General features: G+C 39.1%; 2 protein-coding genes and 1 pseudogene across 3 annotated transcripts; 1 reads left to right on the forward strand and 2 right to left on the reverse strand.

Annotated features, from left to right (window-relative positions):
• Nucleotides 1–8,550: 8,550 nt before the first annotated feature.
• Nucleotides 8,551–10,243, reverse strand: LOC133803450 (CBS domain-containing protein CBSX3, mitochondrial-like). 2 transcript variants are annotated; one of them, XM_062241501.1, is made up of 6 exons: nucleotides 10,092–10,243; nucleotides 9,634–9,906; nucleotides 9,451–9,532; nucleotides 9,100–9,173; nucleotides 8,953–9,013; nucleotides 8,551–8,852 (listed from the first exon to the last, which is right to left on the reverse strand). In XM_062241501.1, exons 2-6 carry the CDS (start codon nucleotides 9,895–9,897, stop codon nucleotides 8,710–8,712), a joined length of 624 nt encoding a protein of 207 aa, XP_062097485.1. In that variant the 5' UTR covers nucleotides 9,898–9,906; nucleotides 10,092–10,243; the 3' UTR covers nucleotides 8,551–8,709. The 2 variants fall into 2 exon arrangements, with proteins under 2 accessions (XP_062097485.1, XP_062097486.1); XM_062241502.1 differs by having other exon boundaries at nucleotides 9,634–9,973; nucleotides 10,092–10,158.
• A 701-nt stretch (nucleotides 10,244–10,944) lies between these two features.
• On the forward strand, nucleotides 10,945–14,334 carry LOC133806572 (uncharacterized). Its single transcript, XM_062244662.1, has one exon. It carries the CDS (start codon nucleotides 10,945–10,947, stop codon nucleotides 14,332–14,334), a length of 3,390 nt encoding a protein of 1,129 aa, XP_062100646.1.
• A 751-nt stretch (nucleotides 14,335–15,085) lies between these two features.
• LOC133806573 (tubby-like F-box protein 5) lies at nucleotides 15,086–16,831 on the reverse strand (annotated as a pseudogene).
• Nucleotides 16,832–27,078: the final 10,247 nt, after the last annotated feature.

Here is a 27,078-nt window from a genome sequence, read left to right on the forward strand (position 1 = left end):
TTCGACAGCGACCTCTTCACCGAATTCTGTGAAAGGTACGGCATTGTGAAAAGCTTCTCCTCCGTGGCCTACCCCCCAGGCAAATGGGCAGGTCGAGGTCGTCAATAAGACACTAAAGGCGAGCCTTAAGAAGAGACTAGATGAAGCCAAGGGAGTCTGGCCATAACAGCTCCCCCAGGTACTGTGGGCGTACCAGACCTCACATCGAACTCCTACGGGTCACAGTCCTTTCTCCCTAGCTTTTGGGAGTGAGGCAGTCCTTCCTGTCGAGATAAAGGTATCTTCGCATAGAGTCCAGGTGTATGACTAGAACCGCAATCACGAACTTCTTTGCGCGTCCCTCAACCTGATTGATGAAAGACGAGAAGATTTGCAGCTCCAACTCGCGCATTACTAGCAAAAAATCACTCGTTATTTCAACTCAAAGGTCAGAAAACGTGCCTTTAGCATTGGCGACTTGGTCCTCAGAAGAGTCTTTTTAGCCAGTAAGGATCCCAAAGATGGAGTATTGGGACCAAACTGGGAAGGGCCATACCAAGTAATCGAGGTCATAAAGGAAGGAACCTACAAGTTAGCTCGGCTAAATGGAGAAGCAGTTCCACGGACTTGGAACGCCATCCATTTGAAGAAATATTATCAGTAATACCCTTGTAAGGCTTACTCAGAAAGGCCATTTTTTGTTTATTAAGCAATGAGAATTAAATCTTTTCATTATTGTGTATATTTGCGAATTTAATCTCAAGTAACCACGAAAGACCATTTCCTAATTACTTGGGGGGCATATGGTGCCTGGATACAACCAGGTCACCCTAAAAGGCTTAGAAGTTTATTCAAATCGATTGATCGATGTTTTTCTTAAAAAACACGAGATATTGATAAAGGATTAACGCGAACTAAGTCGTATCCTGGATATAACCAGGTCGTTCTAAAAACTTGGAAGTTAACTCAAATTGATTGATCGGTGTTTTTCTTAAAAAGCACAAGATATTAATCAAGAGTTAACACGGACTAAGTTTTCAAATTAACGTCCTGGATGTAACCAGGTCCAAAAACTTAGAAGTTAATTCAAATCGATTGATCAATGTTTTTCTTAAAAAACACGAGATATTGGTAAAGGATTAACGCGAACTAAGCCGTATCCTGGATATAACCAGGTCGTCCTAAAAAACTTAGAAGTTAATTCAAATTGATTGATCGGTGTTTTTCTAAAAAAGCACAAGATATTAATCAAGAATTAACACAGACTAAGTTTTCAAATTAACGTCCTGGATATAACCAGGTCCTAAAACTTAGAAGTTAATTCAAATTGATTGATCGTTGTTTTTCTTAAAAAGCACGAGATATTGATAAAAAATTAACGCGAACTAAGTTTTTAATTTAATGTCCAGGATACAACCAGGACTTATCTTAGAAGTTGGTTCAAAATTGATTAGCATGTTTTTCCTAGAAAAGCATAAAATGTCAATCACAGCACCAACAAAAAACTAAGACAATTACCAAAATGCATAGAGGCAAAAGGATGTAAATCAATTAAAAACAAAAAGTTGATGAAGCCAATTGTCTCAAGGTTAGAAAACCTCATACAAAGTTTAAAAAAAAAATGTTGTTTGAATGGTAAAAAGAAAAGAAGTCCTAGGCCCCGCCAGGCTGCTCCGATGAGGTCACCACCTTGCCCTCCTGCTCGGCGGCTGCGGAGGTCTCCCCGGTCTCGGAGGGCACCTCTTGCTAAAGGCGAGCTTTGAACTTCTCCAGGAAGCTGTCCCATGCATCCGCCCCCAGAAAGGAGAAGTCACCATCTGGGTTATAGATGCAGCAATGGTACAGCATAGCCTCCATGGAGGAGCTAGAGGTTGCCCTCTCCATCGCCAGGGCAGCCTTGGCCTCCTCGGCCTCAGCCTTCACGGCATCCAGTGCGGCCCGAGCGGCCCTGGCCTCCTCGAGCTCAGTCCTTGCAGTGGCTAGGGCGGCCTTGGTGGCCTCTGCCTCCTGCAATTTGGGTCGAGATGCGTCGAGCTCAGCTTGCGTAGTCGCCAGGGCATCCTTGGCATCCAGTTCCTGCTTTTGGACAGTCTTAATGGCAACCAAAGTTTTCTGGTGCTCGCCCCTCATATCCTCGAGCTGAGCCCTAGATCGGGATATGCTCCGATGGAGAGCCAAGGCCCCCTGCAAGACCAAAAGATGACAAGGCAACTGCCTTAGAGGAAAAAACAAACATGTGATGCATAATGAGCAAGGAATACAAATGGCAAGGCCAACTTACCGTGAGAGCCATCCCCATCAAAGACTCCATCACGTTCTCCGGGCTCCTTGTCTCAATCACCCGCAGGTCCCTCTCGGCGGCATTGTAGTAATGGTCCACGGTGTAGCTCGCCGTCTCATAGACCGTCCCCCGAAAGACGTCGGGGATCTTTTCTAGAGCCCGGGGGTTCACCGGGACGTGCACCTCGGGGGTTGTGGTTGACAAGGTCCCAGGGGGCACCTCTGTTTCCCGAGCAGGGGCGGGAGATCGCGGGGAAGGCGGAGGCATCTTCTTTGTAGGAGGGGGTGGAGTCACTTTCTCCTGAGCTGCCGGAGCTTGGTTTTTCCCCTTTGCCAGGGACTTAGAGGTACTCCCGATGGCCTTCTTCGCCAGCCGGAGTTTTTTCACCATGGGCCCGGAGGCCCCAGAGGAGGTTCCCTCCAGGGAACATAGCTCGCAGATCATTGCTCTCGGGCTGAGACATCTCCTCTGATAAAGAAAAGGCAAAGTATTAATATGCAATTGAAAATATTTATGCAAGACAACAAAAATAAAAGGGAAAACAGATCTCAAGTATATATTGAAAGGGATCCTACCCTCCAAGCTAGAGGAGGAATCTATGGTCACGACCATCGGCCCCGGAGCTGCAGCGGGGGAATCTAGGATAACGACTTCGCAGGCTGGAAGAGGCTCTGGGTCTGAATCTGGCTCGGGACTAGACTCTTCTATGTACTGCCTAAGACCCAGAGCTACTATACCCTCCCGAAGGGAGGGCCACGACCAAAGATTGGTCCCATACTCCTCAAAAAAGACCAACCTAAAAGCTATGGTGTTATCTACGACTACAGTGCCCCCAGGGCGACTACTTTCGTAATCCAGCACGAGTTGGTCGACGCATTGGAGTAGGGTTACGTCATGGTCTAGGTCACTTCGATGGCGATGAACGAGCTGGTTGGGATTGAACCTAGCTAACCGAAGGTCTACAGTGGCCCTATCTAAGTCCCTAAACATATAAGGATTACCTTGCCTGGAGGAACCGGCTGCTGCTCCGGACCGGGCCCTCTCCACGTCTGTTTCTTGGGCGACCTCCAGCGCCCCCTTCCGCCTCACGAGGGGCACCTCGTCCTCCTCATCCTCTTCTTCTCCCACGGCCTCCTCCTCAGGGATGGGCGCCATCTCGCGAGCTGGAGGGAGGCCCCGCGGTCTCCTCAAGGCCAAAGTCTGGCCTAGGGAGATTAGCTTGCACGCCAGCATCGTCTCGTCTGACAAGAGCTGGCGATAGTCCTTTTCACTGGGGGGCAGCCCCGCCAGTGTCTCGTATTGACCCCCGAGGGTCACAGACTTGGTCGTCCTCGTGAAAATGCCTGCACGATTGTTTTAAGTCAGGAACTAATAAAGGAAGCTAATCAATAGTCGACTTACGAGCTAAGAGTAAAGGATACTTATGAGGGCGGTTGAAATAGTGATATTCGCAATTGCGAAACCCCTTGGACATGAAGAACTGGTGTTTAAAGTCGTTGGGGTGGCTGGGCAGCTCGATGACCGCAGCCGTGTTTGGAAAATGGGTCAGATAGTAGAACCCGTCACCTCGCCCCCTCTGCTCCGGGCTGGCCTTGAGGCAGAAAAAGTAAAGGATGTCCGCCGGCATGGGGACCTCCCATTCCTGCTTCAGGAATAAGTATCTCAACCCCGCTAACAAACAGTATGAGTTAGGGGGGAGCTAGAAAGGAGCCAGCTTCATGTAACTAAGAAAATCCGCGAAGTACTAGTCTAGCGGAAGGATGGCCCCAGCCTTGAAGTGCTCGTCGCTCCAGGCCGCATATTCCTCATCGAGCGGCACGCAGCTCCGCTCGCCTTCTAGGGGAGGTTGGGCGTTTAGGGCGCCCCTCCCAATCTCAATATTGTGGGAAAGGAATATCTTATTACTTTCCCCTGGTTGGTGATCTTCGAGACGATCCTCTCGGCCTCGAAGAAAGCGTCGGGCCCCACCTCGATCTCCTGCTCCACAGCTGGACCGAAAATGGGGATTGGAGAGTCCATGACCACCTCCTTTCCTTTGGCTTGTTGAGAAGACGAGCTACCAGCAATCTTCTTAGGGGCGTTCTTCTTTGGTCCCATCTGGTCGCCTAGCGAACAAAAGAAGAAAATTTAGAAAAGGCGACCTAAGCATAAGAAAGAATCTGACGCAAAGTGTTTCCTTTACACGGGCTGAGACCACGCGGTTCTTTGAACACGCGCCTGTGCTCCCAACGGATCTCCGATTACTCGGAATCCGTGTGTCAGGAGGGTCAGAATAAACAAGTTTGCCTTGGAAGGAAAGTTTCAGTAGGCAAACAGTGCAAAACCGCCTGTGAAGCGTGTCCCCTAAGCTACCTGGTTTTGCACCCTAAAAGCTGGTTATTTCAAACAGGCCTACAAAATTTCTACCCAGAAAATTTCCCCAGAAAGTGTACCCTTTGAGTCGTATTCTTAAATTGTTCTTTCTATGGTCGATGCCCTGGAATAAAAACCTACACCTATCATACCCACAAAAACCAGCAGGATACTGCATGCGGTTACAGAAACGATTTACCTAAGCAATAGTGAAAGGGAAATTTAAAGCATGCATAAGCGGAGAACTTATAGAATGTTTTGATGTGAGGAGGCTGAAAGGGTCGTCTGGGTTGGAGTCCTATTGAAATTGCTGGTGCCAAAGTCTCAAAGGAGCTCTCGCGCCTGAACTTCTGGAACGCTCGGAACAGTAACCGGAAGAAAGAGAGGGTTTTTTCTTTTTGAGACTGAGAAGGAAGAAGAGGATGAGAAAATAAGAAAATTTCCAAATGAACGGGTGGCCACCCCTTTTATATACGTAAGAGGCCAAGTGAGGAGGGCCATTGGATTGCCTTGATGTAGGATACGAGGATCTCTACTCGAAAGGCGAAACGATGGCCGAGTATAGGCTAGGCCATTTAATGCAGTTCTCGGAAGACGTACCGTCACCAACCACGATGCTCCATGTATTCGACGCCTGCGTAACGGGCGGGATGTGAGGAGTCCACAAGGAAGCCTAAAAGCCCCCACTGTGGCCCCAGGTGACGTCGTGTGCCATGAGCAGGGGCTTTGGGGGCAAATGTACGCCCTAATTCTCCAACGGGCTATTAGCGAGCTGAGGTATGGCATAATTATTTATCTGCCACGTGGATGACATGTACCCGGAGCTGTTGTGTTACTAGGTCCCACCTCTTTAGCTCGAGGTAACCAAATGCTTACTAAGGTTACTAAGGGGTCAAGTCAGAAGTATGGACACTGCGGGCTAAGAAGACCTCCAGTTCGAGGTACGAGCTTGAGTTGGCAGCTGTGACCCCTTATAAAGTCAACCACGCAATATAAACGTGCATATATCAGACATCACGTGTCTGATATATCCCTGAATTCTCGGACACGCAGCATAAACGTGCATGTTCAGGCACCCACGACTGGATTGGGTCGTGCGGCCCATTATCCCCCTTACCTAGTGATTAGACCACACTTCATTTGTCAGGTTTTAAGAATTAATCATGAATGTCACAGAAGTGACATGATGGGTAAGAAGGTCACGGGATGGCCCCCCTTGCCAACCCCCAGGTGCCCTCTCCTATAAATATGGAGACCCTGGGAGTTGCAAAGGGTTGGATTCTATTGTGTAAAGAAATACCCTGTAAAGAATACCAGAAAACTAGCAATAATATTGGCTGGTGGAGTAGAAGGATTTTAACCTTTGAACCACCTAAAAAAGTATTCGTATCACCATTTTATTTCAAGAGCATTCATCTGTTACGGTTCATTACTTAGCACTAATCTCATTCTCTTATTCTATTAATTACCTGTTGGCGAAGAACCGCGTCAACAATATACATACCTATTTCTTCAAGTAACGTCTAGGTCTATCCATATCTTTTCCTATGTATATGAAAAATTAAACAATAAAACTATATAAGCATACGAAAAATTGGCCAGCATTTCCCTTATATTAGTAACCTAAATATCTGTCAATCTAATCAAATAATCACAACACAATACAAATATAATAATAGAATACATAATTCTAGACAAAATCAAGCAGCATTTCCCCTATAATAGTGATCTAACCATCTGTGAACAATAAGCCAAACAAATCAAACAACACACAATAAGTTTCCTCCTTATAGCTCTGCAGCACATAAACATATTTTCCAAAACCTACTTCACTAAAACACACAATTCTCAACCTTCTGTTATCACTGCAACACACAATTTTAATCTCAGAACCTACTTCACTATGGATGAATATTTAAGATATTCAAACTCTTCTAACAAAAGTTTAATAATACTAAAACAAGAAATAAGATAATGTAATTACTTCTTGCAATTAATAGTCCTTGCTAGCAAATTTACTTCATTTTTGCAATGCGCGCACTATGTTATTAATTAAATAATAAAATATTAGTAAATCAATAAAAAAAATATAACTATATATAAATAACCTACTTAAATGTTAATAAAGATTACAAATATATATATAATTTTCTAATTAAATAATAATATAAATTAAAAAAATTTATAAACATATTAACTTGAATTATTATTTAGTATGTAAAATTATTTTTTTTTATTTTAGACAAAGTTATTAAATACATTTTAGCAAAACATATTTACATATATATACTTAACAAACATTAAAAATATATAATTTTCAGAATAAATAGTAAATAAAAATTTATAAATAGTAAATAATGTGGTAACATGTTAAAATTAAATAATGTAATATCTCAAATATACATAAAAAATATTTTTCATACTTTAAACTAATATTTCTAATAAAACCCACAAAAACTATAAAAAAATAAGCACAAAAACAAAATTTTCAACCATTATAACTACAATACATTGTTTAATCTTGAAATCATACCTCAAATATGCTTTACATCCACTTTGATGAGCCAAAAATCACCAAAAACCGCAACTATCATAAACCTTAAAATCTCAATATCAATCCCTTAATATTTAGAGAAAATAAGCATAAAAATTATCCTAACTATTATACAACACTTATAAATGATAAAATCATACATCAAATGGAATTTTATGGCCTAAAATTGGCCAAAATCGTCAAAGAGAACCCGAAAAATCACCTGAAAACACCTCCTCTCTGCCTCTCTGTTTCGTGCGTATGCTCTCGGGGAAGAAGAAGAAAAAGGGCTAAGTAATATAGTAGGGGAGCTTTAACGTCTCCCCAGGAAGACGTGCCTAGCCTCTAACGTCTCCCCTTGGGAGACGTCCGATGTGGCACGTTTTCCCAAGGGAGACGTTAGAGGCTAGACACGTCTTCCCCATGAGAGACGTTAAAAGTCTTCCCTTATTTATTTTCGGCCAAATTTTTGATATTTAAAAAAAATAAAAAATTATATCATATTTTTAAGTATAACGTCTCCCACCACTTTTGATGACTTACTTAGCTAGTCATCAACAAAAACTTTTAATGACTTACATCTCTAGACTTTAAATATCAATGAATACTTTTAATGACTTACACCATTGGTGTAAGTCTTTACAGAGAGTCATTAAATGTCAATTTTGTTGTAGTGTTATATTACCAACTTGTCATTATTTCATTGGGGGAAGAGGCAAAGAATCCAATACAAACGTGAGCTAATAGTACATTTTTAAATTATTTACGCCCCTTATTTTCTCTAATGCTTATTCCACATGTAGAATTTTTCACAATGCTAGGAGAATTGTTTTTGGTTATTTTGTAGTTTAGTTGGAAAAATATTTCGTTTTTAAAGTTGAGTTACTAGTTTAGTTAATTATGATCTCTTCTCTTACATGAAGCTGGTATATATATATATATATATATAGATATATAAATAGGCTGACATGCTAACGAAAAGGCCATGATTGACTCTATATATATCTCCCTCTCTCCGCTCCTTGAGGTTTGAGCTCTCTCGTATACATGCATTTGTTTATATAAACAAATAAAAATTACTTCCTCATCGGTAAAATCCAAACCTATAGTAATATAAGTCCTCTGTTTTACTTCCTCAAAACAGAGCATGCTGAGCAAATCGGACTGTTTGCTCGAGACCTCGGAACCAAACCCCATTCCACGAAAACACCGTAAACTTGATTAAAATGAAATAAAACATATAAATAAATGTAGTTGATAGAACCCTATGAATGTTAAAATTGGATAAAATACCGTATAAATGAAATATAGTTGAGCTCAAACTTTGCTCTTTTAAATTAAATAATTAGAGTAGACAGTTTTGTAATGTACTCTTTACTTCTAGCATCTCTTGTTATGCAGAAAATTAAAGAAGAACCATGCTCCTCCTTTTCTCTTTTAAGTTTTTATGATTATGTATAACACATGGTCTACAATTCAGAATGAGAAACCTCATATTAAATGTTTTACGGCAATTTATTTGATACCATGATCGATGACATTAATGAGTGGTTATAGTTAGAATCTAATAGTAATCTCCTCTAATGAACTCATTTAGTCGTTTTAGTTCCCCACTTTGCTGTTGCACCACTGCTCGGACAACATCCTTGATAGAGATCATGCCAACCAGCCTACCATCGATGACTGGAACATGCCTAATCTGTTTATCTGTATACATTTGAAGCAAAAAACGGTGAAATATGAGAAGAATTTTGATTGCATTTTATGCATTAATAAAGAATTAAGATTGCTAGTAATCATTGATTACCTGTCATAATCTGCATGGCTTCAAGAATGTTTGTGCTAGATTTCACCGTAATTAATTTGCTCTGTTGAATTTGAAAATTTAAGGCTAGGCTTATTAGGATATGAAGTGATGGTCATATTTAACTTGAAAAGAAAATCATCAACTAACCTCGTCCGTCATTATTTCTCCTACTCTTGTATGCATTGGAGATCTTCCTTCTAAGATTATTTTCCTTAGATAATCTGCGTCAGCCATGCACAGCACAAAGCTAACTCAGTCAGAGACAGACAAATTATTGAGTTGGGAGAATAATCAGAATATCAAAGAAAAATTGCACTAAATAAGAAGTAGATGATAAAAATTGGTCGAAAATTATCAAAATGTTAGAAACGCAGTTCTTGAAAAAAAAAATGCAACAACATTAATTCATATAAAATTACTTAAATTATAAATTTATAAATGAAATTATAGAACTACATCCTCTCTTTTATTTATATATATATATATATATGTTTTCACCTCTTTCTGTAATGATTCCAGCAACATGTTGTGCGTGTCCCGGCTTTAACACCACTAAAGATCCGATGTTGTTTCGAGCCATCTGCAATTAATTAAGAGAAACCCGTTTTCAGATATAATTAACTCGGTATTGGAAGACAATCAAATATGGTGTGTTATGTTTATATTGTAAAACGTACGTACATTTTTGACGGCATCATTGACTATGTCGTCTGAAAGGCACCAGAGCCAAGAGCCTGTGTTTTCTCCACCCTTGGCCATAAGTACCTCTGCCACCGTTACATTCTCCAATCCTTTCTCTTGTACTGATAAAGACGGCGTTATCCAACCAAAACGGGAAAATATTTTCTCTATTTTGGTCCTGTCTCTCCCATGTGAATGCTCTATTAAAATTGCAGCTTTCACCATTTTCTGGCACGAATTTACAGCTTGCACAATCCTTTGCATCCTTTTTCTCTGTTTTCATAAAAGGGTCCAACTCTTTTAACCAAGTTTGTCACATACACCTCTGAAAATATTCTCTCTAACAACACACACATATACATATATATATATATATATATAAAGGACAAAAAAACATATGTAAGGTTGTTTGTACCAAACGAATAAAAAGGAGACAGGAAACAGAACAGTAGACATACCTTAAGATTTTATTTTTATTTTTGAAAAAACTCGCAACAGAGAAAAGCGACGAGTATGTCTATGGACGGACTACCTATCATCCTCCATATTTCATGAAGCAGCGGATTCTTTATCTTAATCTCTTTTACTTGTGAATGTCATTTTACTGATTCATTTCTTGAACGAGTGAATCAAGTAAACCTTTCTTTTTAACGAGATTAGTTTATCAAGTATTAATTTGTCAAGAACCCAATCTTAACGTGCAAAATATGGAAAATTAGGTTCCTTTGATGACCTTTCTTTATTTATATTTGTTTGATTAATCTTTCTCTTACTCAACAAATAAGCTTTATGAAGGGGCATCGAATATTTATCAAATACCTGAAGGCTGTCCAATTTTGATCTTAGTTTTCAACCGCATGAGTCAATGCCCAAAAATATGAAAAGGCTAAGATTTTTATATTTATATATGTTACATAAATATTCTTTCCATAACAAAAAGGCTACGGGTTTAAAAAGATATAAACTAGCAAATGCATGCAGCAAAGTGATAGAAAAGTGAATATGGAGAGCATCAAGTATGTAACATGGAAGTTGACGAGATGCTAGTCTCGCAAATGAAGTAAAATCTGCCTAAAAAGAATCTAATATTTCTATCTCCATTGAAAAAGAAGAGAAGAAAGGTATAGAATAAAAGCTTTTAACGCCAAAATTACAATGTCGGGTATAATCCCAAAAAGTTTCAAAAGTATCAGTTTTTTCTTGCATGGCTATATATATTTATATGCACACACACACCGGAATCAATATACCAAATTTGACACACACACAAAAATCAGCCACTTCCATACGAATCAATAACATCACACATCTATGGCAGAACGAAGACAACCATTCCGCTTTCGACTACCTTGGTCAACCCCTCGGCGCTCTACTGACAAACAAACACAACGCTCTAGTCCCACATCAGAAGCTTCACGAGCACCGTCCCAGCCATCATCTGTTACCCCTTCACGACATGTGTCTAAACCTGCTGGGAAAGTCTCTCAGCCTGCTACTTCCCAGCCTCAACCGCCTCAACCACCTCCCAAAGCTGAAGTTCAGTTATCAACTCCATCACCATCTGGTGCCGTCACCAAGTCCCAAAAAGAAACACCTTCTAAACCAACTTCCAAACCTCCAACACCATTTGGTGCAGCCACTAAGTCCTCAAAAGAAACACCATCTAAACCCACTGCCAAATCTCAAACACCATCTAAACCAACTGTCAAACCTCAAACACCATCTCGAGCCGCCACAGAGTCCCCAAAAGAAACACCATCTGTCTCAACTATCAAACCCCAAACAATTTCTACACCAAGTGCCAAACTTCAAATACCATCTCGTGTAGCCACTGAATCCCCAAAAGAAACATCTTTTGCCCCAAAAAGCAAACTTCAAACACCATCTCAAGCTGCCACAGAGTTCCCAAAAGAAACACCATATGTTCCAACTACCAAACCCCAAACTCCTACTCCAAGTGCCAAACTTCAAACACCATCTCGTGCAGCCACTGAATCCCCAAATGAAACTTCTTCTGCCCCAAAAAGCAAACCTCAAACATCATCTAGTGTAGCCACCGAATCCCAAACTAGCAAACCTCAAACCCCATCTCATGTAGTCACTGAATCCCCAAAAGAAACATCTTCTGCCTCAACAGCCAAACCTTTAACTCTATCTCATGCAACTACTGAATCCCCAAAAGAAACATCTTCTGCCCTAATAGGAAAACCTCAAACCCCATCTCATACAGTCATCGAATCCCTAAAAGAAACATCATTTACCCCAACAGGCAAACCTCAAGCACCATCTCGAGCCACCATTGAGTCCCCAAAAGAAACACCATCTGTCCCAACTATCAAACCCCAAACATCTTCTACTCCAAGTTCCAAACTTCAAACACCATCTCATGTAGTCATCGAATCCCAAAAAGAAACATCATCTGCCCCAACAAGCAAACACCAAACTCCATCTCGTGCAGCCATCGAATCGTTAAAAGAAATATCTTCTACCTCAACAGTCAAACCTCAAACCCCATCTCGTGAAGTCACTGAATCCCCAAAAGAAACATCTTCTGCCCCAACAGGATCACCTCAAACACCCTCTCGTGCAACCACCGAAGCCCCAAAAGAAACATCTTCTACCCCAACAGGAAAACCTCAAACCCCATCTCGTGTAGTCATTGAATCCTCAAAAGAAACATCTTCTACCCCAACAAACAAGCCTCAAATAACCCCATCCCGTGCAGTTGTCGAATCCCCAAAAGAAACATCTTCTACCCCAACAAGCAAACCTCAAATACCATCTCATATAGCCACTGAATCCCCAAAAGAAACATCTTCTCAAACAGTCAAACCTCAAACACCATCTCGAGCCACCACTGAGTCCTCAAAAGAAATACCATTTGTCGCAACCACCAAACCCCAAACATCTTCTACTCCAATAGGCAAACCTCAAACATCATCTCCAGCAGCCACTGAGTTCCCAAAAGAAACACCATCATCTCCAACTGTCAAACCCCAAATACCAACTCATGTAGCCACTGAGTCCCCAAAAGAAAAATCATCTCCCATAGTTATTGAGTCCATAAAAGCTACTTCCCAATCAACTTCTTCACTATCGGCTGCAAATACAGATGTAAAACCTCCATCACCATCAAGTGCAGCCACCAAGTCTCCAAAAGTAACACAACCAGCCACAATTGGTAAGAATCAATCCTCATCGAGTACAACCACTAAGTCCCCAAAAGCCAATTCCCAACCAGCTTCTTCAACACCTTTTGCAAATGCAACTGGTAAACCCCAAGCACCTTCTCTCGCAGAAATCGAGGCCTCAAAAGCTACTTCCCACTCCACCTCTTCACCATCTAGCGAGACTGCTATAGCTAAATCACCATCTCCATCTCTTGTAGCAAGTAAATCCCAGGTCAATTCCAAACCTGCCTCGCCACCTCAAGTAAAGACTCAAAGTAGCACAACCTCTGTGTTATCATCACCTCCACAAGAAGACCTCAAGTCCAAGGCAAGCGTTGTTTCTCCTTCTCAATCTCATGGAACTTCTAAATCTCAACCAGAGTTAGGAAGATCGTCTCATTCACAATCTCTAACTTCTCAGGTTGCCCGAATAGCTAATTTGGAAGTTTCTTCTCCAACTGGCAATGCTGCTCAACAAAAACCAAAGGATGGCATTGTATCTCCATCTTCATCTTCGCCTGAGAAATCGCAAGTCGGAACTCAAGCTCAATCGTCTCCTTATGAGCAAGAACCAGAGAAAGAATCAACATCTATGTTGTCACAGTTGGAGCCTGAATCAAAAGAGAAAATCACATCTGAAACTAAAAAGATAAAGACCCCTCAAGATGTTCCCGACGCAAAGGAGAAAAAAGAAGTTCTATTGACTATGGCAACATCCATGCCACTTTCTAAAGAAGTTGTCGAGGATGCTACCCCACCCCATAAGTCAGATTTGAAGCCCCTGGCTGAATTAGAGAAACTTGAACAATTGAAGAAAATAGTTGAACTTCCAAAAGAAGAAAAGACATATATGGCAGTTTATGAAGAAACAATCCAGAAAACAATCAGCGAACTAGTTCCAATACAAGTTTCCGGAAAAGACACCACGAACATATGCAGTGGTGCATTTCACGAACCAGAAGGGCAACAAAAGCGAGAAACTTCTGACAAAGTGGAGACTATAGCCACCACCACCAAAACTGATACGTCATTACATCCAACTGAGGGAAACACAATCACTTCTTTTCAAAAGTCAGTTTCGACCATAGAGGAAGAAGCTCCTCTACAAAAGGATATCAAAGAAGACATTTCTAGACTTGTTCAAAAGCTCACCACTAGATCTCAAGTGGATGAAAAGCCAATCACTGCCATCACCTTAACTGGTGAAAATAGAGGAGCGACAATGCACATGAGCTCTAAACCAGCAAAAAAGGAAGTATCATATCATATTCATCAAGGTTATAAGACTAACCCAGATAAGAACCTTGAAAATGAAACCTCAATTGTTGGAGAAGCAAGCTCAAAAAGAAAGAGGCATAGAGATCAAATGAAAAGAGAAGCTCGTTCACCAAAAGCTTATGTTAACAACAATGTACAGAGTGTCAACAACTCCATCGTCTTCGATGCTTCAATCGAAGAAAGGAATCCGGGTGTTCAGCTAACCTACTCTCAACACACCAATGACGAGGTAGATCAAGTAGTCGACTGGTAAGTCAAAGTCCATCCAAACTTGCAAGATTGAGCTTACAATGACCCCTGGTGAGAAGCTTACCCACGAACCCAAATAAGGTGACGATGCCTTATCGACCTGTATATTCTAGAAAAGCCTCAACGCCATTGCCGGTACAAATGTGGGGAGAAAAGCGAAGACAAAGTTCTGATCACGTAACTGATCAAGGCTCATCTACATATAATGTAATCTAAGCTTCATATAGTTTGGGCAACAAGATGATAAAAGATACGATTTGTATATAATAAAATCTTACAATAAAAGTGCTGAATGCATGAAGCATTCCCAGCTAAAACAAAACAATCATCACAATAACTGGTTGATAGATCGCTTGGTTCTTATATTATAAGAAAAATATGCCACACACTAAAAACTTGTCTCACGAAACCAGATTTTAATAAACTAAGAAAGATACCAAAAACTAGACAATGCGTAAAAATAAATAAGCAAGAAATAAAACAGGGTAGAGCTTTGTAGAGGCTATATAAATTGAAGCTTAGAATTGCTGGAAGTAATGTTACATACATAGTCTACGTGAAAGTAACGCTAAGCCTCTTTAGTGCAAATAAATAACTGGTAAACTTACATCACACTTTCATATCGGATACAGACAATATAAACTATTGCCCGGCCAACTAAGATTCTTGTGCTCATGATCAAGGGCAAAAGCCTAAAGTGCTTAGTTTCAAAAGTATATTTACAGTTTAATTTCTAAATGACCAATATGTAATGGTCATTCGCAGGCTGGTTTCGTGTCAAAGCTACTTAGGCAAATTGAAAAGGCTTGGAAAGCGGAAATGGGGTACTGATAATCCATTGTGAATATGTCCTTCCCGATCTTTCCGAATTGCAGTATCACTTTTTCTTGCTCGGCTGCTGAAACATTTTGACAAGGCTCAGCAGCTGCCACCAATTGAAAATTCTTCACTGACGCCACAGTAACACGTCCCTTGAAATTAAGGCACCAGCATTGCAGCTACTCATGCCATCTTGGAGGTTTAGTTTTCAAAATAAGAGGATCTCTTGTGCACTGAACCAAGTCCATAGAGTTTGTGAGGTTAGTGGAGCTCAACTCAACAAGCGGCTTCTTTCCGTTGGAAACTGACAATGGGGATGATGAACACTGCTCTTCTAAGCAATTTGTGAATTCTGTTGGAGTTGGGGCGACTCCCCTTTCTTGTATCGAAGCAATGGGTATTGAATGCATGGTGCACTGCATTCTCCTTGGGCCTCTTGTACGTAGAATATTAAGCTCGTATGATATAGTGGCAACATTGTAATTAGCAACAGGTACCCTTGGAGATACCTGCTTTGAATGAATTCTTCTACGCGATCTACAATTTGTTTGGATCACAGGGTCACCTGGAGGCTGACTATCGTAAATGGTGAACTTTGTGCCCAAAAAATTAGATCTATTAACATTTTACAATTCATGATGAGAAAAGAGAGAAAAAAATAAAAAACAAAAATCTACTCTTCAATGATAAATACCCTTGGTATAAGCCCACCTTAGTTTTCCAATGTAACTATTGCTCGTTCGAGAGAAGTCATCTGCAGCCAAGGATATCACAAATTCTGTACTTGTTGCCCGTCTGATTTTTCTTGCCGCCAACAACAGTTTGCTCATATCACCAGCTAGAGCTGTAGATTAATTATCAGACCATTACTTATATTCAGGAATGTACACATGCATGTTAACAACTATTAATCGAGAAACCAAAAGCTGTCATTCTAGATAATGCCCATGTTTCTCATGGATTTTAAGAAAACTAAAAAAAAAAACATTACAAAGGTAGTCAAAAGCACCACTAATTAGACCCACAAGCCAGGCCATACTAAAATTTAATGGCTACTTTCATGAATCAAGGGCAGAAGAAATTATTTCACCATATTTTAACATTTTGGAACGCAAAAGATACTTTATTTTTAGTGGGAAAGAACACAAATTGATAGTAGAGAATAATCAATGAGCGCAACTCCCCCAAAATAGTTATAAGCCAATCACAAGAATCTACTGAAGCTCTTACCAGGAGTTAAACCAAGATACAGTTGAAATGTTGAAGTTGCTCTTTCCCTCTTAATAAAGCACTGAATCGGAGAATCTCTTGGCCCTGGCTGATAAATTTTAAAATGAGAGAATTGCAAAAAAGAAAAATATGAAATTAGCATATGGGTAAGATAGTGTAATAAGAATCAAAACATTCTTATTTTACCCAAAAAAAAAAAATACATGCTTCAATGAGATAGGATAAGTAAGCCACCCGGACTACTCAGGAGTTATGACGACTTCTTTTGTAATTTCCCTCCATGACCTGCAAACAGAGGCACAAGCAACTACATCCCTCCGAGCAGGCTAGGAAGTTTCGCTGGCTTCTACGCGTTGGATTATGTCAACAAGCAACTCAGGTGGCAAGTTCGCCCACCTACCTTGCTGGATCAATGCGGAAGAGGTCCAAGACAACAACAAAATTGACAAAAGTCAAACGTGTTATATTTTACTTGATGCACGTTTTAAAGAAGGTAGGTGGCCAAACGCGCCGAAAAAAGTCTAAACTGCCTCGATAAAAGGTTTACTTATTTAAACGGTACTGCTTTGGTTTAGGGTTTTCTGATTGACTTTTGTCGGCGCATTTTTAGGCTTTTGCCGACGCAATGAAACGCACCGGCAAAAGTCATAACGATATACCCCCAGTCGCCGAGCCTTCTTCTCCATTTTTACAATCTTTCAATTTTTTCATCTTCATACTCCCTTCAACGGCACCACCACCACCCCGACCCTCCACCACCACCGCTACCCTCCACCTCGACCCTCCCTTCAACACCACCACCAACATAATCTCTTCTCTTCTTCCCCACCACCACCCCCAAGCCTCCATCGCCACCCACCCCGAGCTCCATTGGCCACCCCGACTGTCCAAGGCCGACCCACCCCGTCTCGAACCTCTGCCTAAGGTAAGTTGAGTTTAACTTTGTATTTTGTTTTAGTTTTTGTTATGTATTGAATATTTTTTTGATATTTTTTTTGTTTCTGTGGAGTCTCCCAGAGCGGCTGCCAACCCCGAGCCGCTGCCGATCCAGAGCCGCCGCCAACCCCGAGCCACTGCCGACCCACTGTAAAATATCTTTTTTATTTGCTATTTTTATCTTAATTTTTATAATATATGATTTTAGTATTTATTAAAAAATTAAAAAAAAAATTTGAGTATGTATTTTTATTTTATTTTAATGCTTTATATGTATATTAAAAAAATATATTAGATTATTATGTTATATTGTATATTTATATTATACTTTATTTTTTTATATTAAAGATTATTTGTTTATAAATATTTACTAAATAAATTATTTTGATGTTACTGATATAAAAAGATTTGATATTTGTTATTAATCTTGGTTTATATTGTGCATGCTCTGGGAATATTCTGTATATTGCTCTAGGAATATTATGTATAATTTTGTGTATAGTTTGCAGGTTCTATAAAATTTTGGGATAGTTTAAAATATAGTCGTTATGCTGCCTAAATTTTGTTAGTCTTAGGAAAATTAACATTAATTACAAAAAATATAGTCGTTAACATTAATTTTTATTTTAATGCTTTATATGTATTTGTTTATCTTAATAACAATTATTTTTAAGTTATTTTTATAATATATGTTTTTAGTATTTATTAATTTTGTTTTGTAAAATTAAAAAAATAGATTTGAATATGTATTTTATTTTAATGATTTATATGTATTTTTTTTATTTTTGCTTGTTAATATTTATTATATTATATTTAGTGATATATGTATTTTAGTTAAAGTATAAACTTAAAAAAACTCAGATTAATAATGTATGTTTATATTTTTAAATTGTTTTATATTAAATGTGATATGTTTGTAAATATGTATTTAATAATTTTTTTGTATTAATAAAAAAATCAGTTTTGGTATATGTTTTTTTGTGGTTAAATATTTGTATATATGTAAATTGATGTATTTGTTAATATATATATGTTTTGTATGATCTAAGAATTTTCTGGTTATATATGTGTTTAATTTGTATGTTTTAAATTTTTTGGGAGAGTTTGAAATATAGTCGTTATGCTGTCCAAATCCTGTTAGGGTTAGTAAAATTAATGAAAGCTTAATAATTAATTAAATAAAATTTTAAGTATAATTAAAAAATACATCTAAAAATTAATTTTTAACTATAATTTAAATAAAATAAAATTACCAATCATAATAATTAACAATTAATTATAACATTAATATTAGATGTTTTGTAATTGAAAAAAGTTTAAAATATAAATGATTTAATAAAATATAATTAAGTAAAATATAAATATATTAAAAAATTTATTAATTAAGTAAATAATCAAATACAAATTGAATAATTTAATAAAAAATTACAAAATGAAATTAATGTATAATTAAATTAATTTTAAAATAAAAGCAATAAATAAGTAAATGATTTAAAAAATTGTAATAATTGATAATTAGCTACATTTTCTTTGGTAAATATAAGTAATTATTTTTGCCAGAGATAGGATATTATTATTACTGTTGACCCTGATTTTGGTCAACGACACAGAGTCTAGAAAACGACAGGAAAGTAATATAAAGCTTGAGAAAATGATCTAATGGAAAGATAAAGAACACAAATTTATAGTGGTTCGGCCCCAGTGATTGGTAATGACCTACGTCCACTTGATACTATTATTAGTATTGAGCTCCAAAGGTGTGATCAAGGAACTAGGGTTCTTTGAGTTTCAAAAACCTTAGAAGAAGAAAACAATACAATGATGGATAATAGCAATATAATTCTGAAAGAAAAAGATCGATCCCCTTCCCTGAGCTATCTCTTGTGCATTTACAGGCTCAGGAAGAGTTACATGAATTAGGAAATAATATATATCCTTAATGATGGGATCTACAGGTCATAATGAGGAGATATTCTCGGATATCATTACAACTGTACAGATCTTTACATAGATGAACGAAGTATACGACCAGTCTGGTCGTATATAAAACGTGACATTTCCATGTGGAAATAATTCTGGTCGATAGGCGAGCCGTATCTCTGCTACGTGTCCACCACGTGTCGAAAATCATTGCCACGTCATCAGCAGCTGATTTATGGATAAACAATCACTTAGTGATAATTAGGGAGACAAACAGTCATGAAATATTTTTACTATCATTTCCCTCATTTTAAGACAATTATTAATATTTTCTGAATTATTTCGCTTGAAGATGGCGAGCGACAGAAGCTGGATAAGTGCAAGGAATCGTTGGTCTCTGGAGTATAAAAATGGTGTTAAGGAGTTCTTCGAGATCGGTAAAAATATGGTGAACGATCGGGTTTGGTTCGTTGTCCGTGAAAGAAATGTGGAAATGTTAAGTTCCAGCCTATAAATGCAATTTCGATGCATTTATTCAACAATGGCATCATACAGTCCTACAAAGTGTGGCATTACCATGGAGAGGCACTGCCGCCGCCACCAGATGTGGTATGAGATCAGGATAGAGATGAGATAACGGATATCCTGGAGGATGTTTACGCTGAAGATGAGTCTCCTGCTGGAAACTATAATGATTCTCCCCAAGATGATATTCAACATCGTGACAAGTATGACAATTTATTTAAGGAGATGTCAAGTGAACTATACCCGGGTTGCAGAAAGTATTCCGCGTTGAACTTCTTGGTGAAGCTAATGCATCTGAAAGTTATTAACAAGTGCAACAATCATTACTTTGATGGTTTGTTGGAATTGTTAGTCGACGCTATGCCTGACGAAACAATTTTACCTAAGTCTAACTATGAGGCGAAGACAAAGTTGCGGAGTATTGGATTGGGATATGAGTCCATCGATGCTTACAAGCATGTCTGTGCACTGTTTTGCAAGGAGAGTGTGAATTTGGAATTCTGTTCAGTTTGTGGTGAGTGTCGCTGGCAAGATAATCATGGGAACGGGAAGAAAGTGGCTCATAAGGTCATGCGGTACTTTCCATTGACACCGAGATTGAAAAGGTTGTACAGTTTGAGATATACTGCAGAGGATATGAGATGGCATTATTCTAAAAGGCCAAAGGAAGATGATGTGATGAGGCACCCCGCTGACAGTAAGGCGTGGAAGTACCTTGATGAGTTGTACCTATATTTCATAGCCGAACCTCAAAATGTTAGGCTTGGGTTGGCTACAGATGGTTTCAATCCTTTTGGGAACATGAGAAACTCTTATAGCATGTGGCCTGTGATACTTGTTCCATACAACTTGGCACCGTAGAAGTGCATAAAACCACAGTCTTAATATTGTCTATTCTAATTCCAAGTCCTTCTTCACCTGGAAAAGATATTGATGTCTATATGAAACATTTGCTTGACGAGTTGAAGGAGTTATGGATGAATGGTGTCGAGACACGAGATGCATACAATAGTACCTTGTTCAATATGCGTGTAGCAATCTTGTGGACCATTAACGACTACCCAGCTTATGTTATGATGTCTGGGTGGAGCACAAAAGGGTACAAGGCGTGCCCCACATGCAATCAAGAAACTCCCTCTGTAGGGATTAGAAGTAAAATTGCATACATTGGCCATAGAAGGTTTTTTGATATGGATCATGAATGGAGGAGTAAACGAGCACTATTCGACGGTAACAAGGAACTCAGGCCACCACTGAAAGATTACTCTGGTGATGTGTGTTGAAGCAATTACAAAATTTGCAGATTAGACAACCTGGGAAACATAAAGAATTTGGTGGTGTGAAACGCAAGAGGGCTCCGACTGAACTTAATTGGTCGAAGAAGAGCATATTTTTCGAGCTTGATTATTGGAAGGAATTATTGCTGAGGCATAACTTGGACATAATGCACATTGAGAAGAATGTTTGCGATAGTGTCTTGGGAACTTTGTTGAACTTAGAGGGAAAATATAAAGACACTAACAAGTCAAGACTTGATCTAGCAGACATGAAAATTAAGGAAAAAATCCACCTCCGCAAAGAAGGAAACAAGTGGAAGAAACCGCACGCCAGTTACACCCTCAGTGTCCCGGAGCGTCGAGTTTTCTGTGAATTTGTGAAGTCAGTTGAATTCCCAGACGGTTTTGCTGCAAACCTTTTGAAGAATGTCAATGTCAATGATGGCAAGATAACTGGGTTGAAATCACACGATTGCCACGTGTTGTTTCAGCAGTTGTTGCCGCGGAAATTAGATCGTATTTGGTTCCTGAAGTTCAGAAGCCAATTATTGAGTTGTGCGGTTTTTTAAAAAAACTTTGTTCACAGACTTTGAATGTGAAAGACCTTGAGAAGATGGAGACAAACATTATCACCATTTTATGCAAGTTGGAAATGATTTTTCCTCCAGCATTTTTCGACATTATGGTGCATTTGGTTTTGCATCTTCCGAAAAAGGAAATTCTTGGCGGTCCCGTGCACTTTAGGTGGATGTATCCCATTGAACGTTTAATGGCAGTTTATAAACAGCATGTAAGAAATCGTGCACGTCCGAAAGGTTCAATCGCAGAAGGTTACGTGGTGAACGAGGCCTTAACCTTTTGCTCAATGTACCTCCGGGGGGTTAAGACTCGATTCAATCGACCTGAGAGGAATGACGATCGTGTTGAATCCCAACCAAATCAGGAATATTCTATTTATAAGGCTGCTGGTCATCCATTTGGTAAGAAATAAAGTATGCTTCTCAATCCGCAGTTAAAACAAAAGGCTGAGTGGTATATCTTGAACAATTGTGCTGAAATTAAGGAGTACCTTAGGTGTGTTTTCTAGTCTTTTTCAATAAATTTGTTTGGTTTATATACTGAGTAAAGGAAAAAATCATAACATTTTTGTCCCTTTGTAGTGAGCATATGGATGAATTAAGAAGACGGGGGGGCTCGAATCTTGAAGTTCAACAAGAAGCTGAGTTTCCTCAGCGATTCAAAGAACGAGTATGTATATTAGTCAATTCTTTTCTAAAACCCCACTTAATCAATCCAAAACTGACTTTCAATGTTAATGTTGATAGGTGAACGATTTGCATGAGTCAACACCTACTGAAGTTAATAATGAATTGTATGCTCTCGCAAACAAATCAAGTGGCACCATGTTCTCTTATCTAGGGATGATAGTGAATGGTGTGAAATTTGTGATTCATGGTCGTGATATGAAGCTTAAAACACAAAATTGCGGTGTAATGGTGCCAAGTGAGGAAGGAGTGAACTACTATGGAGTTCTGGAAGAAGTAATTGAATTGTCCTACTTGATGGGTTACAGTGTTCTCCTATTCAAGTGTAGATGGTTCAATACAAGTAGAATTAAAGTGGAATCCAATTTTGCGAGCGTATATGTGAAGGAAGAATGTTATAAAGATGATCCTTTCGTTCTCGCATCTCAAGCGAAGTTGGTGTATTATCTTCGAGATGTGAAAAATGGGGATGATTGGAGGCTCGTTAATGAATATAATCCGAGGAATGTATGGGATTTCTCAAATTCCGATGTTGATGATAGTGAGACCACAAATGATATACCAATATTGTAAGAAGTTAATTCTTCTTCATTTTAATTGTGGGTAGAACTTCCAATATTTGATAATCTTCAGTATGATTGGGTTGATGTCAATCCCACTGAAGTGTACAACGTCGATAATTTGGTTGGCGAAAGTTCAGATGAATTTGTTGTCATTGATGAAGTTGAATTTGAAGATGACACGTTGGTCGAGTATGAAGACGATGAGGATGACGATAATGTTCTAGTCAATAGTGATAGTGATAGTGATAGTGGTGTCCGTATTGATGTTGTAGTTAGTGGATGATGAGGACAGTGATATGTAATTTGAACAAATATATGTAACTTTTTATTTAATTCAATGAAAACTTTATTTATTATCATTAATTAATGAGAGTATCAGATATACGTACACATGCACCTAGTGGATGCCTTGGGGATAATCAATGTATTCATGTACTGATTCTCATTTTTTCAAGATATTTCATATCTTGAAAAAATGAGAATTAGTATATGATTGCTTACTATCTCCAAGGGATCCACTAGGTCAGAATAGGGTAGGTTGGGAAAGACAATAAGTAATAAAATGCTAATTTTATATATAAAAAAAAAGTAATAGGCATGCACCTAGTGGATGCCTTGGGGATAGCCAATGTATTCATGTACCGCTCCTCATTTTTTCAAGATGTTTGAGAAACATTTGAAAAAATGAGGAGAAGTACATGACTACTTACTATCTCCAAGGGGTCCACTAGGTCAAAATAGGGTAGGTTCGGAAAGACCATAAGTAATAAAATGTTAATTTTATAACAAAACACAATAGACATGCACCTAGTGGATGCATTGGGGACAGCCAATGTATTCATGTACTGCTCCTCATTTTTTCAAGATGTTTGAGAAACATTTTGAAAAAATGTGGAGAACTACATGACTGCTTACTATCTCCAAGGGATCCACTAGGTCGGAATATGGTAGGTTTGGAAAGACCATAGACAAAAAACAATAGACATACGCGAAGAATCAAATAAGGCTTAGCTTCGGTTTGTTCTCTCCCATGGCGAAGAAGAAGAAGCTGATTCGTAAGCCTGCAACTCGGATAGAAGAGCAAGAATCACAGCTTAGTCAGGATGAGAAGACTCCCAATTGTTCCATGGACAAGGATTTGGTGCCTGAAGGTCACGCGACTGCTGTATTGACTGAAGAGGACGAGGCTCGCGTTGAAGGTTTGAATCTCAACTTCGAAGAGAATCGAGGGTTAGGGGATAAAGGAGCTCAGGAATTTAACACCGTGGGAAATGAGCATTCTGCTTCGACTTCTAAGTTGGCCTCCTAGGCAGATAAGGTGGAGGAAGGAGATTTTCAAGCTTCAGCTAATCGACAATGGCAGCAATTCACGGCTAGTAAGGTCTCCTTTCCTGACCAGAAACTCGAATTCACAGAACCATTTTGTAAGGATGGACAGAAATATGCTAGGGTTGATGCTGAAGAGGTCAAAATACAATCAGCGAATTGGAGCTCGGCAGTCATCTATATGGTTCTTGGTGCCAACCCCCCAATTGTTGTTTTTGAAGGGTTCATTAAAAGGGTTTGGGGTCATCTAGGGATTGCTCAGATCGCAATAATGACAATGGGACTGACTATGGTTAAATTCAATGATGATGCAATGAGGGATCATGTTCTAGAAAATGGAATACTACACTTTGATAGGAAGCCTGTAATCATCCGCCCATGGACAACGGATCTTAGTGCTGTCTGACTTGTTCGGTCAGTTCCTCTATGAATTCTTCTTCATGATTTGGGGCTTCAGTATTGGGGAAGTAAGTGTCTCAGTGCTCTAGTGAGCACGACTGGTAAACCGATAATGGTTGACAAATTCACAAGGGAGCGTTCAAGAGTTCAGTTTGCTAGAGTACTTGTAGAAATGGAAGTAACAGATAATCCCCCAAGAAGTATCCAGTATCTCAATGAGCATGGGCAAATCATGGAGCAAGGGGTGGAGTATGAATGGTTACCTATTAAGTGTAAGACTTGTGCTGGTTTTGGTCACTCAATGATAGACTGTCGTAAAGACCAGAAAGCTCAATGGGTCAAGAAGGAACCTATGGCTAAAGAAGAGATGAAGGACCAGAGGAGAGAAGTTAATAAGGAACCAGATTTGGAAGAGCCTGCGGTATTGGGTAGTTCAGAAGTGGGAGAGGTTCAGGTCATCCCAATAGAGGGTTCTTAGCCAAACAATGTGACAAAAACTGTTAATGACAAGGGTTCTCGGGAAGCCAACCGTGGCTTACCCCTAAACGGGTTGCTACTCAACCCAAACAAGGTCAGAATACAGAGGTTAACACTAAGAGTTCAAGGCCAAGGCAAAAGAAATTAAATAAGTTCGAGGTGCTTCAAGAGCAAGTGATTGGTAGTAAAGAAGGTAATATTGTCTCTGTCTCTTCTAATGGATAATTGCAATATACTAAGTTAGAATTTGAGAGGGCGTAACAGCTCTAATAAGCATAACTCAGTTAGTGACCTCTGTAGAAGGAATAAAATAAGAGTTTGTGGTTTCTTAGAGACTAAAATGAAGGGGAATAAAATTAGAGATTTTATGGAACATAAATTTCCAAATTGGGAGTATTAGACTAGCTCAGTAACTGAAGGTCGACTTTTGATAATATGGAGGAAGATCTTTGTTAGGGTCAAGATTCTTGAGGAGTCTAATCAATTTGTCCATTGCTTGGTTAAGATGGCTGGTGTGCAGCAAGATTATTTTGTTACTTTTGTTTATGGTCTTAATTCGATAGAAGGAAGGAGAAGTCTCTGGGAAGGGTTACAAAGGCTTTCTCTTATGGATAAAGCTTGGATAATATTAGGGGACTTTAATGCCCCTTTTTCTGGTATGGACAGATCAGGTGGGAAACCTATTTCAGCATTGGAGTTGGTTGATTCTATTCGGTGGATTGAGGCTACTCATGTTGAGTCCCTCAAGAGTTTAGGTTCCTATTTTACTTGGACTAATAACCAAAATGGTTCAACTAGAATATGCTCTAAAATTGACCATGTTTTCATGAATGAGAAATGGCTTGATTTCTTCCCTCATTCCACTGCTGTTTTTAGATGGGAAACTATTTCAGATCATTGTTCTTGTGTAGTTAGTATTCTGCCTATGGAGAAGTTGGGGTTGAAGCTGTTTCGTTACTACAACTTTTAGACAGAGCATAAAGACTTCAAGGAAATGGTTATACACAGCTGGAGATTACCAATAAGGGCTACTTGTTTAAAAGCTATTTACTTAAAGATGCTGAGACTAAAACACAATTTGAAAAGGTTCAACAGAGATAATATTGGTGATCTGGGGTTAAACTATTACAAGGCTAAGGAGAATTACCAAGAAGCTCAACATCAAGCTCAAGCCCACCCTCGTGACTTTAGCCTTCAGGAAGAAGAGAAGGCAGCTGCTGAAGCTTTCTCGGTCCAGGAAAAAATGTATCACAACTTTTTAATTCAAAGAAGCAAAATAACATGGCTGAGGCAGGGAGATATGAATACGTCTTTCTTTTATGCTTTTTTGAAGAAGCGTAGAGCTAAAAATGGTATTGTCTCCTTCATCACGGAATAAGGCAGTTTAGTTGATAATTTTACTGAAGTTGTCTCTCATTTTGTTGATCACTTCAGAAGTTTTTTAGGGAGTCCAAGCTCGGCTACTGGAAGGATAAATCTTCAGAGTATAGAGATAGGATCTAAGCTCTCCTTTGATCAACAACTGATGCTTCTTAAACCTTTTTCTCGAAAGGAGATCCGTGATGCATTATTTGGTATTCCTATAACTAAATCCCCGGGTCCTGATGGTTATGGTTCAGGCTTTTTCAAGGTAGTCTGGCAGGATATAGGGGATGAACTATGGTCAGCAATAAGTCAATGTTTTGAAACAGGTTGCTTCCCTTCTGAGCTTCATGAAACCACCTTGTCTCTGGTCCCTAAGGTAGCTAACCCATCCCGAGCTATAGACTACAGACCCATAGCCTGCTGCTCTACATTGTACAAATGTATTGCAAAGTTGATATGTAAGAGATTGGCCTTAGTTCTTCCTGATCTTATTCAGCCGAATCAGGGAGCTTTTGTTAAGGGTCGTTCTATAGCTCATAACATTATGATTTTTCAGTATCTAATCAAAAACTATGGGAGGGCCTCTACTTCTCCAAGATGTGCAATCAAGATTGATCTAAGTAAGGCCTATGACACAGTGGATTGT

Source organism: Humulus lupulus, chromosome X (genome assembly GCF_963169125.1).
Source record: "Humulus lupulus chromosome X, drHumLupu1.1, whole genome shotgun sequence".
In the NCBI taxonomy this organism is placed as follows: domain Eukaryota; kingdom Viridiplantae; phylum Streptophyta; class Magnoliopsida; order Rosales; family Cannabaceae; genus Humulus; species Humulus lupulus.